We start from the raw sequence: 18,541 nt of genomic DNA, 5'->3' as shown, positions 1-18,541 counted from the left end.
ACCAGACTTGCTGATCAGTATTAGGTCCCGAAGTTTCTATACACCGGAAATCACGACTGCAAACGCAGATTATTATCTTGTGCCATTCTTCCAACAGCCCGCTACCTGGTCTGCACCTCCTCCGCTGCCTGTTACATATTAAAGCAGTGGTTCTGGGACATTTTTTCTGTGGGCCACACTTTCTGAATACTGTACAATTTTCTTGTGCCACACCAATTTTTTTATTGATAAGAAATACATTGGGGAGCAAACAGAAACAAAAATTAGCAGGGCTTGATTTGTAACACATAGAACACAACTGCTTTATAGTATGATCATGGGGGCACCCAGAAATAAAACAAAAAGACAAGGCAGCTACATAAGAACACAAATCCTTCCCAAAATGTAATTCTAAACGAACCTCATATGTAACCTTATGTATGTCTACAAACTCAATGTGAGGCAGGAGCTTGCTTTTGCTGGGTAATACCATTTATAAAAAGGTAAAAACTGGACCATTAGGTCCAGTTGCGGACGACTCTGGGGTTGCGGCACTCATCTCACTTTACTGGAAGAGGGAGCCGGTGTACAGCTTCCGGGTCATGTGGCCAGCATGACAAAGCCGCTTCTGGCAAACCAGAGCAGTGCACGGAAATGCCGTTTACTTTCCCGCCGGAGCGGTACCCATTTATCTACTTGCACTTTTATGTGTTTTCGAACTGCTAGGTGGGCAGGAGCTGGGACCGAGCAACGGGAGCTCACCCCGTCGCGGGGATTCGAACCGCCAACCAGGGCCGTCTTGAGCAGATCGCACGCCCTGGTGCTGAGGGGCGGAGATCGCTCCGCCGCCCGCCCCGCCCTCGCAGGGCGCCTCGCAGGGCGCCCACCTTACCAGCCCCCCGCCGTGGTGCACTGCGCCACCTGGGGTCTATGTAGAGCCGGCCCTGCCGCCAACCTTCTGATCAGCAAGCCCCAGGCTCTGTGGTTTAACCCACAGCGCCACCCGCGTCCCTAATACCATTTATATTAGGTCTAATTTGAGAAAAACAAACTCATCAACACAAGCCTTTCTCTTTTCTGATCTTTCTTATTTACTTTACTACACTACACTACACTGTAATGTTAAAATGTTTCCTCAATTGTCCTTGAATCTTCCCGGCACACTTGCCATCCTCTCCTGCCACACCACTGTATTAAAGGCTTTGAAAAAAATATAGGTTGGGGAATTGGAATTTGTGACCTTACAGATGTTGCTGAACGGCAGCTCCCAAATTCTTAGGTGTTCATTGGCTATGCTGGTTGAGGCTGACTGAGTTGGGAGTGCAAGAAATATGGAAGGCATCTTTTGGGGGTTTGAGATGGAGACTCTCTCTCACTTTGCAGGTGTAGAATGAGCTCAGAGAACAACCCTGTGTTTCTGTTCTATCTATTTGAACATTGCATAGTAGTACTAGTATATTTGTTTCGATCAAGGACCAGTAAGAAGGTAGGAAGAAAACAGAATACATAAAACACAATATTATGCACACATAAAGCACATTATAATGTAAAATTAAATACAATATTAAATATAAAATTAAAAACAATGTAGAATATAAAACTGAGAAATATGAAATTATATACTAAAATAATGAAAAGCGCCCTAAAGTGTTGATAATTTTAAAATTAAGATCCTGTGCCAACAAGCTCCTGCTGCCGCACAAAAATGAGCTGCCCTGGCAGTGATCTCAAGCGACTGGTCAGCCAAGAGGTAATCAGTATAAAACACTTCAGATCTTCCTGGTATACTTTGTAAAATTGGATTAGTAAATTGACAGTGGATGTCACAGTAAAAGGAACAATAAAGAAAAGCCTCACCATTTCTACATTCTCTGCTTCACAAGGGTATATAAGTGTTCGCTGTATGGTACATTGTTGTATCTACCCTTCAGTACTCCAGATGGAAGCACATTAAATTTAACCTTCCCAAATTTTAGAATAGTCAGATGATCAGCAGTACACTCTGTCTCTAAAAGTTGGAAGAATGGAAGCTGTACTTAAGTTTGCAACTCCCATGTCCCAGATACAATATATTTTCTTTAGCGTTTGCATAACCCATAGCAAGAGTGACATTATGTGTCAGCAATATTGTATATGAATTCCTGCACCGCAGGCGGTTGGCCTAGATGGGGTTCCTTCCAAGTATACAATTCTATGACTATGACTCTATGACCCTATTTTTGTTGATTTGCACCCCCTGCTAGTGCCCCACTGCTAGGGCCTGACCCTGCACTGTGGTGCGCTTAAAGGTAAAGGTACCCCTGATCATTAGGTCCAGTCGCGGACGCCTCTGGGGTTGTGGCGCTCATCTTGCTTTACTGGCCGAGGGAGCCAGGTCATGTGGCCAGCATGACAAAGCCGCTTCTGGCGAACCAGAGCAGCGCACGAAAACGCCATTTACCCTCCCGCTGTAGCGGTTCCTGTTTATCTACTTGCACTTGACATGCTTTCGAACTGCTGGGTTGACAGGAGCTCACCCCCATCACGGGGATTCGAACCGCCGACCTTCCGATTGGCAAGCCCTAGGCTCTGTGGTTTAGACCACAGCGCCACCCGCGCTTAGGTTCTCCTTTAATCCAACACCATTCTTTCTAGCAGACGGCCTGCAACAAATAAAACAGTGGCATATATTTCATTTTTAATTAAGAGAGGGAGGACAGTGCCATTCCATGCAGTGTGGCTTAGCAGGCCACACTGAGGACCACATCTTTCCACCTGCAAAAGGAGCCAGTTATTTCTCAATAAAGCATTCTGAGGAACCCGCAAACAGCCTGTAGCAAGCCTTTGAATAACAGACGGAGCGCTTGGAGCCGCTCTTGCAGGCCGTGACAATGAGGGGTTCCTTGGCTCAGAGGCTTTTGTTTGGTTTCTCGAGGTCTCCGTGTTGAACTCCCTTCTGCACCAGAGAAAAGGGGTCTGGGGGTAGGGGATGGGGGATGGGAGGGAGAAATGATATGGCAGGGAGGGGGAAGGGAGGTCAGGGGGAGTTAAAACCTTTTTCTGTCTCATTCATGTGGTAATTGGGTGTCAAGCAGAGATCAGTAAGGTGGAGGCCGGCCTCTGAGCTTGGGTTAAACTGCTGCTCAAAGAAAGCAGGGGAGTCCCAGCCTACAGAGGCCTCACAGGAAACAGCCAGCCTCTCCTGCGAGGAGGAGGCCAGGGGGAGCCACTTGGGGAGTGGAGGCTGTGCTTTTCTCCACCCCACCCCCCAATTCACAGGCTCCTTGAAAGCAGCTAAACAAAGCTTGGAGGGTGTTCAAACAATGCGAGAAACCCCACCTCCGCCCTTCAATAGGGGGCTCTAAACAGGCATTTAACCTTCAGAATAGCTGAAAGTGATACTCAAAAGCAGCTTGCCATCCATCCCCTCCCCTTTTAAAGATGAACCAGAGGCCACTTGGACGGCTCCCCTCCGCCAGGAAGCAGGCTGCTTGCTGCCCTCGCCTTGGCCCTGAATCCCTTGGTTATCTTGCCGATAACATGGTTTCTTCAACAAGGCCAGCCAGAGTGCATGAGATTTTTAATCTAAGGGTTGTGGTTTGAGCCCCACATTGGGCGAAAGATTCTTGCATTGCAGGGGGTTGGACTAGATGACCCTCATGGTCCCTTCCAACTCTACATTTCTATGATTCTATAAATGCAAACTTCGCCAAGAGAAGGTGGTAGTTTTGCTGGGTAACACTACCCCTATTTTGCCTTCCTTTATTGTCCTTGTTTGGTGGAGCTACAGAGTTGTCTCTTAGCAAATGGGTGTCAACAAATTTAACCACTCCCTAAAGCTTTAGAATTTGCATCTTAACTCTGGTGCACAGGTCTGTAAATTTGTGTGCATGAACACAGAAGACCAATGTACTTTGGCTTTTCATGCCCTCTGCAGGAGTTTACATTAAAAAAAAAAAGTTGAGGAAAATAGCCCCATCATAGCTGAGACCAGTGGTCCAGTGGTCAAGAAGGCAGTTTCTGCATGTGCTGTAGTGGGAAAGCAAGGAGTAGACGGGGCTCATCAACCAGGGGAAGTAGCCCATCTAGAAGAAGGAAAATTCTGATATAAAACTTCTGCTTCTTTGTGGGACATCTTTGGGAGAAGAAAAGGCTAACACTACAAGTCTGGAGTGGAGAGTCCCTAAGGCAGTTGGATGGAGCCTTGTACACCTCCTTCTGGCAACTTCTGCAGCCAAACTATTGCCAAATATCTTGCTCTGCTTTCCTTTGAACCACATCAGTGATGCTGAGAGAGACGTCTTGCCATTTGGGCAGCCCAGAACCTCCATATTCACTGTCCAGGCTTGCGCCCCAGGGAGGTCACCGGTGTAGCTAATACAGCAGCTTGACTTCACCCCTGGAGGCACACTCCATTGTCTCTCAAACAGGGGGATGCCAACCTAAGACTCTCTCCCCCACCTCCCATCTATAATATGTTCCTGAATTTACATGTGCCTAAAATTTAGATATACATAAATAATATTGTTGGGGTTTTCACCTATGTTGATGAGTTGGTTATTAATTATTATTATAATTATTATTATTATTATAATTAATGGGCTGGGCAATCCATTCCAACCCCCTGCCAAGCAGGAAACACCATCAAAGCATTCTTGACATATGCCTGTCAAGCCTCTGCTTCAAGACCTCCAAAGGAGGAGACTCCACCACACTCCTTGGTAGCAAATTCCACTGCCGAACAGCTCTTACTGTCAGGAAGTTGTTCCTAATGTTTAGGTGGAATCTTCTTTCTTGTAGTTTGAATCCATTGCTCCGTGTCCGCTTCTCTGGAGCAGCAGAAAACAACCTTTCTCCCTCCTCTATATGACGTCCTTTTATATATTTGAACATGGCTATCATATCACCCCTTAACCTTCTCTTCTCCAGGCTAAACATACCCAGCTCTCTAAGCCATTCCTCATAAGGCATCGTTTCCAGGCCTTTGACCATTTTGGTTGCCCTCTTCTGGACACGTTCCAGCTCGTCAGTATCCTTCTTGAACTGTGGTGCCCAGAACTGGACACAGTACTCCAGGTGAGGTCTGACCAGAGCAGAATACAGTGGTACTATTACTTCCCTTGATCTAGATGCTATACTCCTATTGATGCAGCCCAGAACTGCATTGGCTTTTTGAGCTGCTGCATCACACTGCTGACTCATGTCAAGTCTGTGGTCTACCAGGACTCCTAGATCCTTTTCACATGTACTGCTCTCAAGCCAGGTGTCTCCCATCCTGTATTTGTGCCTTTCATTTTTTTGCCCAAGTGTAGTACTTTACATTTCTGCTTGTTAAAATTCATCTTGTTTGCTTTGGCCTAGTTGTCTAATCTGTTAAGGTCATTTGGAAGTGTGATCCTGTCCTCTGGGGTATTAGCCACCCCTCCCAATTTGGTGTCATCTGCAAACTTGCTCAGGATGCCCTCAAGCCCATCATCCAAGTCATTGATAAAGATGTTGAATAAGACTGGGCCCAAGACAGAACGCTGTGGTACCTCGGGTTAAGAACTTAATTTGTTCTGGAGGTCCGTTCTTAACCTGAAACCGTTCTTAACCTGAGGCACCACTTTAGCTAATGGGGCCTCCTGCTGCCGCCGCGCTGCCGCTGCACGATTTCTGTTCTCATCCTGAAGCAAAGTTCTTAACCCGAGGTACTATTTCTGGGTTAGCGGAGTCTGTAACCTGAAGCATCTGTAACCCGAGGTACCACTGTAATTCATTTTTTAAAAATCAAAATGGTTCCAAACAAGGCCCAAAGGTAGTCTCATATAGAGCACATGAGAATGCGTGGACTACAGTGGCCAGGCTATCCCTGCCCAGGAATGGCTGTAGCTGGACGAACTAGTCAGATAAAGCTAGTGAAAGGCACACCTAGCCAAAGAGGACCCCATGGCCTCTAAGTGACAAAGGTTTCTTCTGAGGGAGAGCATCCCCATGCAAAAAAGGTAGCTCACCCCCCTGGATATGGGAACCACTCGCCCAAAGAATCTTCCCAGGATTCAGGCAGTTTAGTGATCCTCATACAGTCCACCACTGTGCTCAGACACATAGCTAGAGAAGCAGAGCTGCTTGTCATCAGCATACTAGTGATAGCTTGTTCCAAAGTGTGTAGGCTGCACCCAACAGATGTTAAATAGCACTGGAGGGACAGGAGGGTAGTTCTCTGCCTCATAGTGTTAAGTGCCAAGGTGTTGAGGAGCACTCATCCTGAAGATATGGAAAGAACCACCGTAATACAGTGCCTTTGATGCCCATCGCTCTGAGTCAGTCCAGAAGGATACAATGGTAAACAAATAGTGCCAGAAGCAGCTGCTGAAAGATGGAGAAGTCCCTCTCATGGCAGAGGCCACCAAGACTGATTCAGTTCCAAAGTCGGGTCTGAACCCAGATTGTAGCAGATCTAGATAATCAGCCTCCTCCAAGAATACTTTCAGCTGCTTCACAACCACCCTCTCCACCACCTTTGCCAAGACAGGGTTGTTGGTGACCAGCCTATAGTTATTACACTCCATTGGTTGGCTTTTAAAGGGACACACCACATCCTGCTGCTGCTTGCCTTTTGTGCTCAGTGCCTTTCATTGGAGACGGAATCTGGGACCTTCTGCTCTTTCACTGAGCTACAGCACCTTACCAATGACATTTTAAAAATAAGCACTTGTAATAAAAGATGTATACATAAAATTGAAGGCAATTCTTTGATCTATTTAACATTTTTCAATCTAACCAATTGCTCATTTAGGGACACAGTTCTATACTTTTAGTACCATATATTTTTATATTTTATAAATGTTTTATATTTCAGCCTTAGGCTGCTTTTGAGGAATCCGACTTTAAAATTGTTGTTTGTATTATTAATATGTGTGTCTCTGTCTGTGCATACACCCACCCCAGTTCTGTGAATTTTAGCTGGGTTTTATCTACATTTTATTATGCACACCACTTAGAGAGCTCCTTGATTAAGTAATTTATAAATGTTTATGTTTAATAAGTGGCTTGTTTTGTTTTATGTGATCTTATGAATTGCTTTGCACATAGCCTTGGAAGGGGTACATGTTGGAAGCCAAGGCAAACATATTTCACACTGAATAAAATGCACCTGTAAAGTTGGGATCTAGTTGAAGGGCAAATCATCCCCTACCCATAGCAAAAGAAGAAAACAACAAAACAATGGCAAGTAACTTTGAAATCCTCTTTTATTAGACATGAAGATTCCATTTTCTTCCCTAGTTCCGTTGCAGGAATCACAAGCCATGGTGCCTCGAGATAGCAGAAGATGTTGTGTGATGATCATGAGCAAGCATCAGAGGTAAAACACAATTTTCCCTACTTTTCAATTCAGGGAAAAACACACATACATAGGGTAGGTAAAATACCCCTTTCTTCTCCATGGCCTCCCAAAACAGACACACAAAGACACTGACACCTCTTGCTGCACCATGTTCCCTGAGTAAATGTTGAAACAGCATTGATTTAAAAAAGACCAAAAAAACAATAAAAGCAAATACACACCCCCACAAAGAAAACAATGGATTTATTTTAAAATATGCAAACTGGTATTAGGAGGACCTGTTCCTGCAACCACAAATGAGATGCCCAAGTTCATATTCAGGTTTAGGATAACAGAATCATAGAGTTGGAAGGGACCCCAGGGGTCACTTAGTTCAACCCCCTGCAAAGCAGGAACCTCAGCTCAAGCAAATGAGGGTGCTCCACTGTTGAACATGCCTGTCAGAAAGTTTTGAGGAAGGCCTGGAAAAAGGGGGCCCTGGCAGATTGACCTGGCTACATTGGCAGCGTTCTGAGAAGCACAGGACAGCTAAGTCTAGCTATCCTTTCAGTTTCCCACAACACCCCAGAACAGCCTTTGTGCATCTGTTGTCCTCCAGATGTTGCAATCCCAAACATCCAGAAGGTACAACACTGGTGAAAGCTGCCCCGGAATGACACTAAACTGGGGGCACCAGGGCAAATCAAAAGTGGGTAGCTGAGAACTTGCCACCTGGTAATGTTCAGAGTACCAGGTCAGAAAACAAAACAAGGAAAACAAAGGGAGTCCACACAGCAGACATTAGCAGTGTGTCCCAGACGAATGCCCAAAGGATGTCAGCTGCTGGAATTACACACGGAGACACCTTAGGAAAGGGGGCACGTTTTCAGGGAAGCTTAGTAAACTCCGATTGATAGCAGGTAAGGAAATGGAAGCTGGACTTCCTAAGCTTGAAGGCTAGGCAGCCGGTTCCAATGAACAGCCATTCTAGCTAAGCACCCACCAAGCTAAGTGAGGAGGGGGGCTTCTCCTTGATTTCTTTTTTACAATCTTCAATATGGAGCACATATCTCCCTCTTCCCTTTGTATCTCCTTTCCAGCACTATTTTTTTTTTTTTTGCAGAGCTTAGTCAGTGCTGAATTGAAGGGAGTTTCCCATTGATGTGGAAAGCATCTACTGTGGAAGGTAATTTAGAGTTGTAAACAGGAGGGGAAAATTTAGTAAGTGTCTCCTTTTTCCACCACTGAAACAGGAGCAGCTGCATCATCAGATGATTTTACCTCCTTGTCTTGAAGACACCGGCTTAATTCAGCTATCGTTCTAAATAATGGTTTGGAACCCAAACCGTGGTTTAGGCTTCCAAAGACATGGCGGGCAATCCATGGTTTAGCTTGCTTGCTTTCACCATTCATGGCACAGAGTCATGGGTGTGGTTTGCCTATATACACCTGTCAGGGATTAGGCAGAGGAGGAATGGTGGAGACCGCACCCCCAGCTTAACCCTTCCAGAGAAGAAGTTCAGAATTACAACAGGGGTTTGAGGGAGATCACAGCTCAGAGGCAGATGAGGGGGAAAGTGGGGAAATAATGGGAGAGGAGGAAGCAGCAGCACCAAGGGGGCAACAGCTGATGGACACAGTGTCTTTAGAAAGCATTCCAGAGCCCTCTTCTCCCAGAACCCAGCGAACCTTGAAAGTAAGGGGGGAGAGGGAGGGAGAGTCACTCAGAAAAATGCCATTATTCCAAGAGACTGTGTTCCAAGCCTCTCTCTGTAAATATTGAATAAAAAGCAGGTGGTAATGACTTTTCCTTGTCTTATCCATTCCTGGCATTCCTGGCAACCTTGCCGCCTGACAAGACCTCACACAACTATCACACACACACACACACACACACACACACACACACACACACACTGCCTAAGCAGAACAACAGATGACTTCTAAAAAGAGTTAATGAAGTTTTCAACTCATAAAAAGAAAGTCTACAGCTCTTCAGTGCCAATGGCGTAGCAGCGTGCCCCCCCAAAAAAAATTCCGAGGGGGCAAAAACAGGTTCCCCCAGCCGCCAGATTCTTTGGGGTTTCCACTCCACCCTGGCAAAGGAAGCAGAGCCGTCCTCACGCTCCCAGGGGCATGGACCTAGAGTACAGAAACATAGAAACAAAGGAAAACATAGAGATACAACACAGAGAAAGGTATAGAGTCCAGAAAAACAGCAGCAGAATATGACAAAGCTTTGGCAGGGGCTGACCTGACTCAGGGTACTTTGCTGATATTGCAGTTTGTCTCAGGATTGAGTAAAACCACCGACTCAACTTCTTATTTGGTCCCAGCAGAGCGCAGTTGCACACCTCTACTGTTTACACACAAGCAGCATTCAGAGAACATAGGATGCTGTTTCATTCATGGTCAAGGCCATGTGTTCTCCTATTCCTGGACAATCTATGTCACCAGCAGCAGCTCTCCAGGGTGCAAGGCAGAAAAGTGTCTAGGATCCAACATTCTGCCTGTAAAGTGTGTGCTCTAAACACCTGCCCCTCTGTAAACAGTCAGTCCATCCACAAGTTCTCCACATGGTCATGCGCACAACTGCACACACACACACACACACACACACACACACACACACACACACACATGAAATACTGCTTGAAGGGAGCAGCTTAATCAAGGAAGCAGCAAGAAGGCATAGCAACCTGACTCTGAACTGGGGATCCTGCAGCCCTCCAGATGTTGCTGGACTCCAACTCTCATCATCATTGGCCATTAGTCACTATGGCTGGGGCTGATGGAAGCTGCCATTAACTCTTGCACCATTTGTTCCAGAATCGGCTCTACTATGAGGCAATGTATTTAGTTATTTAGACATTTTGGTACTGCCTAATCAACCGTGTTCTTTGGGCAGGTCCAGAAGCAGCCACCTCAGGCATCAGGTTTTGGGTTTCCAATGGTAGGACCGGCCAAGCTAGATACTAAACTTGCTTATTTAAAAGAGAGAGAGAGAGAGAAGTTGGTATCAGGCATGGGAATGGGCCCAGTGCTATCTGGATCACAACATGTGGAGGTGTTCTTTCCTCCTGCACTACAGTACAAGCAACCCCTGTCGCATCAAACACAATTCACAATTGCTGTTAAATCCAAAGAAAGAGAGAAGATCCCTTTCGGACCAACTGGTTGAGGTTCACCAAAGGGCATGGCAGACCCTGTGCCCCATGATGCCGTAATTACGGTAGTAAAAAGACACATTTTAATTGTCTGTACTTCAGCCACCCAAATGTCCTGAGCTGAAGCCCATTCAGTAGCCGGGGCAAGAAGAACTTTCACGGCACTCTTGTGGCTACTTGCACCATATGATGCAAAGGAAGCTTCAGTTAACCAGTGCTCTAGAGGCATGGGGAGAATATCACCATGTAGTCCTGTTCTAAGAAACAGAGATGGTAAGCATCAGGAACCTGCCAGGCACAACTCCTATCACCCCTAAGTAGTGGCCATGCTGGTTGCGGCAGGTGGGAAGACCAACGTCTGGAGAAACGCAAATGTTCTCCATGGCTACTTTAAAAATGTATATGACCCACTCACATAAGATATGTCTGGAACTAACTCTGTCTTCAGGACCACAGCCTGGATTTCAATGCCACCAGCACAGAACTCTTGGGTCTTCCTCCCTGCACCAGAGTCATATGCACTACACAGCAACCTTTCCCCCACCCAACACGCTACCACTTCCATCACCACTGGCCATTGGTCATGCTGGCCAGGGCTGATAGGAACTGGGTTCCAAAATGTCCAGAGGACACCAGGTTGGGGGAGGCTGCAATAAAGAGGAATGCAAGCAGACCTCTCAAGCTGCATTATCTGGTATTCGGGCTACAGTTAAGACACAAGGTTGGCTAGGGAAAACTTGTTCTCTGCTGCCTTCAGTAGTCCACCTGATTGAGCACATTAAAAACACAGCACATTGGGTGCATGAAGTTCACACAATGAATCATGCACAGGGGTTTTAAAAGAAGCCCCCAACCACCCCAACTCAAAGTGGTGGGAGCCGCTTCTCAAAGTGGAATGAATACAACTGCCTCTTAGCTTGCCCTCTTTGCGGCAGTTACACGGATTGGGCCCAGAGTGGGAAAGTGAGTAAGCAGTAGGGCCCTGGGAAGGTGAAATGCCCATTGTGGGAATCTCCCCCCCCCCAAGAAAAGAACCTCCTAGAGCCACAGGCCTCAATATGTGGGTGCTCTTTATTTTGGACCACCACCCAACTGCACTCAGATGTCTGTGGTCAATAGTGGGGTGGGGGTGGGGCAGACACATCAGTGAAGAGCAAAAGCTCTCAGGGGACAGGAAGTAGTTGCCTCTTCTTCTTCTTCTTTGGCGATCACTTGTAGCTGAGTAAGATTGTCTTCCATAAACAGGGTTTTAACAATGAGTCTGTAAGTGACTGTGGAGGCCAATTCTGGATCTACATGTCCTTCCACAGTGGGGACATTGGTTTCCGAGCAGGAGTTGATCACGGTGTGGATTTGCCAAGCGTGCCTTCCTCTTAGCACATTTCTCCCTTGTGTCTTTAGTTTGAGTGTCTTCAAAGCCCATGACACCTTTGGTAAAGGCTGTTCTCCAACTTGAGCGCTCGCAGGCCAGTGTTTCCCAGTTCTCAGTGTTTATACAGTACAGTATTACATTCTTTTAAAGATTTGCCTTTATACCTCTTTTGTTGACGACCAGCATTATGCTTTCCATTTTTAAGTTCGGAATAGAGTAGTTGCTTTGGAAGACGATCATCAGGCATCCGCACAACATGACCAGTCCAACGAAGTTGATGATCTTTGCTTCTTCCAGTACACTGATATTAGTTCGCCTGTCTTCCCAAGTGATATGTAAACATTTTTGGAGACACCATTGATGGAATCTTTCAAGAAGGTTGAGATGGCGTTTATAAGTGGTGCACATTTCACAAGCATACAGTAAGGTTGGTAGTACAATAGCTTTGTAAACAAGCATTTTGGTTTCCCTGCAAATGTCCCGGTCCTCAAACACTGCACTTCAATCGGGAGAAAGACGCACTCGCAGAGCTCAGGTGATGCTGGATTTCGACATCAATGTTGGCACTTGTGGAAAGATAACAGCCCAGGTAGGAGAAGTGATCAACATTTTCCAATGTTACACCAGTGAGTTGGATTTGTGGCGCTGCAGAGGGGTTATTTTGTACTTGTTGGTGCAGCACTTTGGTTTTTTGGATGTTGAGTGATAGTCCAAGCTTTCCGTAAGCTTCTGCAAAGATATTTAGGATGGTTTGGAGGTCATCCTCTGAGCGTGCACACACTACGTTGTCATCAGCATACTGAAGCTCTATGACGGAAGTTACAGTAACCTTATTCTTTGCTATTCTGCCCTCCTTGTCTTGATGTTTTTCTTTCACCCATGTGAAGACCCTATAAAGGAGGCTAAAACTCTGAAATCGCAGGTCAAGCCCTGACCCCAGGGGAGATCCAAATCAATACATGTGAGTGTACACACACACACACACACACACACACAGAGAGAGAGAGAGAGAGAGAGAGAGAGAGAGAGAGAGAGAGAGAGAGAGAGGAATCTAGAGGCACAGAAGAGCCCTCAAAGTCTACCTCTCAGGAACACAAAGCAAAGAAGGGCAACATCATTACTGGAGCTACCAAACATCTTAAGCAGCTGCAGTTACACTGCTTTTGAATCACCTAACGTTCTTCTGACACAGGTGCTTGCTAGTCCAGTAGTTCAAGCACTGCCCCCTATATATTTGATTGTTCCTATTTTGTAGGACCAGCAGACAAGGTTTAGTCTGCCTCAATAACCACCAGTGCTTCCCAGGCTGTTGCTATTCTTAAGGGGGGGGGGAGCCAAACACATGCTGGCCAATTCAGGCGGCAAATTAAAATTTCATTCATGGCCTTGCACAACAAATCTGCTGCCTGCTCCTAACCCCCTGCCCTAACTTTTGCAATAAGGAAATTGAAGGGGAAGTGCACTGCAGAGAGTGCAGCCCAAGCCTATTGGAACCAATGCTAAAGGAAAAAAAAGTCACTCTCATTTTTGTGCGGCTTTTCTGTAAACGGATCAGAATGAGTGCTGAATGAACAGGTCACCTGGCTGGAAGTGAGGCTGGTGTCTCAAGAGAAACTGGATTTCTGCCCTTGTGGAGAAACCATGCAGTGAAAGGCAAACTGTTCCAGCTTCAACCTGCTAAACATTATTTTGGGGAAGGGGGGGTACATCTTACAGTACGTTAGTGCTAGTGAAAGCAGTCCTGCTGGAATTCATGGACATGACTGAATCAGGTTCATTAATTTCCATCGGACTACTCTGAGTAGAACCCAGTTGGATACCACCCTGGGCTGATGGCAGTGGGAACACAAGGAGCTGCCTTATACAGAGTCGGACAAATGGTCCATCTAGCTCAGTATTGCCAACACTGACGGGCAGTGGCTCTCTGGTTTTTTTGGACAGGAGTCTCTCCCAGCTCTACCTGGCAATGGCTGAGATTGCATTGGCTTCTGCATGCCATTTGGTTACAGCCCTCCCCTTTCTGATTTACGACTCCCTACTCACAAACAACAGAGGTGTTTTTTTCTATTTACAAAATTTCTGGGCAAGGACTTTGGCATTAAAACTGGCAAATGGCTGGCTGAAGTCCCCAAAGCAGCCTGCAGCAAGAGAGCAAAGGACCACTGACTTCCTCTGAGTGGAGTGAGAGGTCCTGTGGAAACACAGCTCCCATCAGCATAGCCGAGGGATGAAGGGAGCCGGAGTTGGAAGACACCTGACAGACCACAGGCTCCCCACCCCCTGCCTTGGAGGTTGCTAAAAGGAAGCTGAGCAGACACCTCTTGTGGATGCTTATGCCTTGCAGGATAGCACTAGATCCAAGAACTCCTGGGTTGCTACAAACTCTGAGATTATTCTCCCATCCTTCTACATTTAGGTAATTTTAGACTGGAGGAACTTACTTCAAGATATGGTAAGCCAGCCCTGCTGAGCAGGCCCTTAGATCCCTTCCCCCAGAGTCCTGCCCGGATGGCACCAATGCACACCCTTGTGCAAAATACTAAGAGATAAGGAGCTCTATCCAAGCCCAGTGTGGCCAGCAAACTCCTCCAAGGTCTCCGGCAGAGATTCTCCCCAGCCCTGCCAGAGACTGAAGCAGCAACCTTTGTCTCTATATGCAAAAGCACATGCTCTACAGCTGGCCTGTGGCCTCTCCCAAACAGGTGTGCAGTAACTCACAGCACATGTGCAAACATTGCACATAGTAGAAGAATTTAAGCACTCATCAATCGTTTGGACTGACACTTCTGATAGGCGCTAGTGAGATGAGGCAGGACTTCCTTTTCCCCCAGCAAGGGTCCTGCCATTCAGTTCTATGGCTAGGTAGAGAGACAGAATCATAGCATGAATGGGATCACCTGGCTCACACCCAAACAGGCCTTCAACTCACAAGGAATTAAATGGAACCTGTGGTGGCTCTGAGCCTTCTGGACTGCCTTGGGCAACTGATACCACCAGCCCCCCTTGTCCCCATGCATAGAAAATGAATAACCCTCAAGTGCCATGCACCTGCTCCTCTGGAACAGGGGTGCATTCATGGGGTCTTGTTTGCACACGCACCCTAGTGCCATCCTGACAGTACAATTCGCCATTGTCAGTGGTGGGCTTGAGGAAGCCAAGCAACCAACATGCCCCTGTATCTTTGTTCGTGAAAATCACTCAAGAGCCATTTGAAGTGCGCACGCGCGCATACACACCTTTCTGAAAAATGCAGGAGATGGAAAGTTCCACCTAGCAAAACTTAAGAAACGGGTGGGATTCACACCGAGACACAACTGCTGAGCACACAGATGAAGGAACTGACCTGTAAGGATAATTTTTGCCTCTGACCCTTTTAAAGCTCCCCCACCCCTGTAGGAGAAGTGGAACGAAGCCGCCTGTGTTCATACATGAGATATAGAATGAGATGCTGTTGCCAGACAAAAAGAAGAAGAATGAAAAGCTAACCAGGCTTGTACTGTGGGCAGAATTGCAAGCTTGCCGTTAACCCTTTTCTGTTTCTTTAAAAACAAAATGGAACTTGCAATAAATGGCAAAAAATATATATGAATACCCCCACATACAAATAAACATCCATTTGTGAAGTAAAACCAAACCAAACACACACCACCCATATCCCTGGAATAAGTTGAGCCACTGTGCCCTTTCCTGCCCACTCCGCAAACTAGGGACAGTGTAGTCACAAGAGAGACAATCTCTCCTCATAAAAAATTATGATTACAACCTTGGCAAAGGGAGGAGGATCAAAGGTGGACCCCAGAAGGCAGAGGGGCTCCAGTGAACCCAGAGTATCCAGACATGGCGGAGAAAGGAAGCACCATGGCACCACCTAGAGGCGTGATGAAGCAGTGCAGCCCTTGTGGGTCCTATGGGGAAACACAGAAAAGGGGCAAAGGGAGATCAGGGCCTCGTCTGCACTATAAGATTTAAAACAGTACCGTTCCACTTTTAACTGCCATGGTTTCCCCTCCCAAGAATCCTGGGAGTTGTAGTTTGCTCAGGGTCCTGAAAGTTGTTAGGAGGCCACCCCGTCACAGAGCTGTAATTCCCGGAGTTCCCGGGACTGCAGCTCTAGCAAGGCCTCTTGACAACTCTCATTACCTTAAACAAACTTTAGATCCTAGAATTCTTTGTGGGGGTGGGGAGCCATGGCTGTTCAAAATGGTGCGATATTGTTTTAAATGCAGAGGGGTGGATGGGGCCTGGGAAACCGGAGGGCAGAGCCTTAGAATTTGACACACTGACCTAGCATGCTCATCCCAGAGGAACAGGAAACAGCATGGCCACTGTTCCAACCAAGTAGAAAATAAAGCCATAGTGCTTCTATGCTTTGGTATGCATCAACCTGCCCCCCCCCCCCCGCAGCTGCCCCCTGCAAACCATACGGCAAGCTTCCCTCACAATGCGAGTTATAGTCTGAAACTCCTGGAGGGCACCAGGTTGGGGAAGGCTGCCATTGACCATCGTCTTCTACAAAAACTGATCAAATCATAAACGAAACCAAAAACCAACTCGCTGTGCCTCCCCCCACCCCCCCGGCCGCCTTTTGTTAAATCTCTAACCATCACTGGCTTTTCCTTTCCTATGCAAACTCTTGTCCCACCGCTGCGCTACCCTAGACAGAGGGACAGAAGTCATGGAGAAGACCAGGGGCTGTTTCACAGCTTCATTTGTCCTGACTGGATTCTCATAAAGATGTCCTCGTTCAACGGGAGGTAGCGGCACTGCCGGGGCTCCAGGAAATAAAGCTTGTCCTTCACCACATTGACATCATATCCCTCCTTACGCAGGTCCATTTTCTGGAACTTGAAGGTACCTGAGAGTAGATGATGGGAGGCAGGAAGAAGAAGAAAAAAAGAAAAGTGGTTAAGGGGTGTTGTCCTTGTGAAATTCTCCTCAGCTCTTAATTGTAAAGGGAAAACGAAAATTTACGGTAATGAAATTTATGCCTAGGGGCACAGGAAGGAAACTGCCTTTTACTGAACCAGCTCAGCATGGTCCATACTGATTCATGGGGGCTTTCTGGGGCTTCTGGCAGGGATGCGAATGCTCTGCCACTGAGCCAGGAGCAGTACCCTTGCTGCCAGGTACAGAGCTAATCTGACACCAGGACAAGCCCTACTGAGACAGCTACCTCTAGCAGCAGGTGATGGGTGTGTGGAGAACAGGTGTGACGTTTTGGAGGAAATTCTGTGCCCCTCCAGATTGGTGCTTTGGGGGGGCAGGTGGGCAGGTTTTGTGTTGTTCTGCAGCATGTCATGGGCCAGTGTTTTGACTCTGTATAAAACACCTTCCTATGTTCCTATGCCTGGAGGCAAACTTGCACATACTGATGCAAACAAGCAGATGTTTTCCAAGCCAAAAAATGTACAAAGATGTCTATTTATGGTAAGTGAGATCACATGGATGAGGCCCTTCTCGGAGTACCATCAACAGGCGAACAAGCCATGTTTTTGCACATGGGCTTCAAAAGCTTGACTCCTGCCAACACTCCAATCTTTTCAGTGCCAAGTCAAAGCATTTCTACTTACTTGGGCTTTTAAATCTGCTTTTACAGACTCTCTCTATCTCTCTTTCTTTTAATCTGGTATTTTATTTAATTCCTAATTTGTTGCCTCTCTGTTTTAGCGTTGTGTGAAGGATATTATTGTTAGTATTATATTAAACAAGATAAATAAATGAAATAGTAAGTACATTGCAATGCACTGCAATATATTATATTACATTCTCCAGACTTGTCCTTCATATTGTGTTGTTGAATTATCATAATTTGTCAGAAAATTTAGAAATTTTCTTCCTTCAAACCATGACCTAGGTTCATCTGACACAAGCCATATTGCGGCTCATTTGTTAGAAATTGTATTAAATAAATGCATTTCTGCTGAAGTACATTCCAGAAAAGTATTAACTGCTCACATGTGGAGCAGACAAGAGTCTCCTTTTCTGTGGGTGCAATTTACTTACAGACGGATTTCACACTGATGTGGCTTCTGAAAAACGTTGCAGGAAAAACTCCACATTTCACAATCAGATTAAAGCCTCTTACGTATCTCTGTCAAGGAGACTCACTTGTCTTGTGCACTTCCGGAAGCAGACGCAGGAAAACAGGTCGGGCATAAGCAGGCAGCGCCTTCTTCATATCCTCTGCAAAGCTCTCCAAGTCACAGGACTGGTCTGGATCCACAACTGCTGCCATCCCAGCCTTCCCTTCAGAACCTAGGACACACAAAAAACACACACTGAGGTTTCTAGAGCTACTCTCATAGAGTTTCTAGAGCCCTCTCCTCTCCTGTGGCTTCCAGCAACTTGTGTTCAGAACCATTGCTGCCTCTGACCATGGAGGCAAAGCAGAGCCATTGCAAAGCAGCAGGCCCTCTCCTCATCTTCCCACCCACGTTGGTGGCATCACTGCCCTCCTGGGGAGCAAGTTCCAGAGTTTAATTTTGTGCTGTGTAAAGAAGTACTTTCTTTTGTTGTTGTTTAGTCATTCAGTTGTGTCCGACTCTTCGTGACCCCATGGACCAGAGCACGCCAGGCACTCCTGTCTTCCACTGCCTCCCGCAGTTTGGTCAAACTCATGTTCGTAGCTTCGAGAACACTGTCCAACCATCTTGTCCTCTGCCGTCCCCTTCTCCTAGTGCCCTCCATCTTTCCCAACATCAGGCTCTTTTCCAAGGATTCTTCTCTTCTCATGAGGTG

General features: G+C 46.6%; 1 protein-coding gene across 3 annotated transcripts in view; it reads right to left on the bottom strand.

The window, feature by feature from the left end:
• Window positions 1-7,172: 7,172 nt before the first annotated feature.
• SLC27A4 (solute carrier family 27 member 4) overlaps window positions 7,173-18,541 on the bottom strand; it is a 39,526-nt gene continuing 28,157 nt past the window's right edge. For all 3 annotated transcript variants that reach the window (XM_035133359.2, XM_035133358.2, XM_035133360.2), the window contains 2 exons: window positions 17,912-18,058; window positions 7,173-16,658 (listed from right to left, as the gene is read on the bottom strand). In XM_035133359.2, coding sequence (XP_034989250.1) covers window positions 16,501-16,658; window positions 17,912-18,058 — 305 coding nt within the window. In that variant the 3' untranslated portion in view covers window positions 7,173-16,500. The remainder of the gene's footprint in view (window positions 16,659-17,911; window positions 18,059-18,541) is intronic.

Source organism: Zootoca vivipara, chromosome Z (genome assembly GCF_963506605.1).
Source record: "Zootoca vivipara chromosome Z, rZooViv1.1, whole genome shotgun sequence".
In the NCBI taxonomy this organism is placed as follows: domain Eukaryota; kingdom Metazoa; phylum Chordata; class Lepidosauria; order Squamata; family Lacertidae; genus Zootoca; species Zootoca vivipara.
Note: the sequence above shows the minus strand (reverse complement) of the source record. Positions and strands in the feature narration are given on the sequence as shown.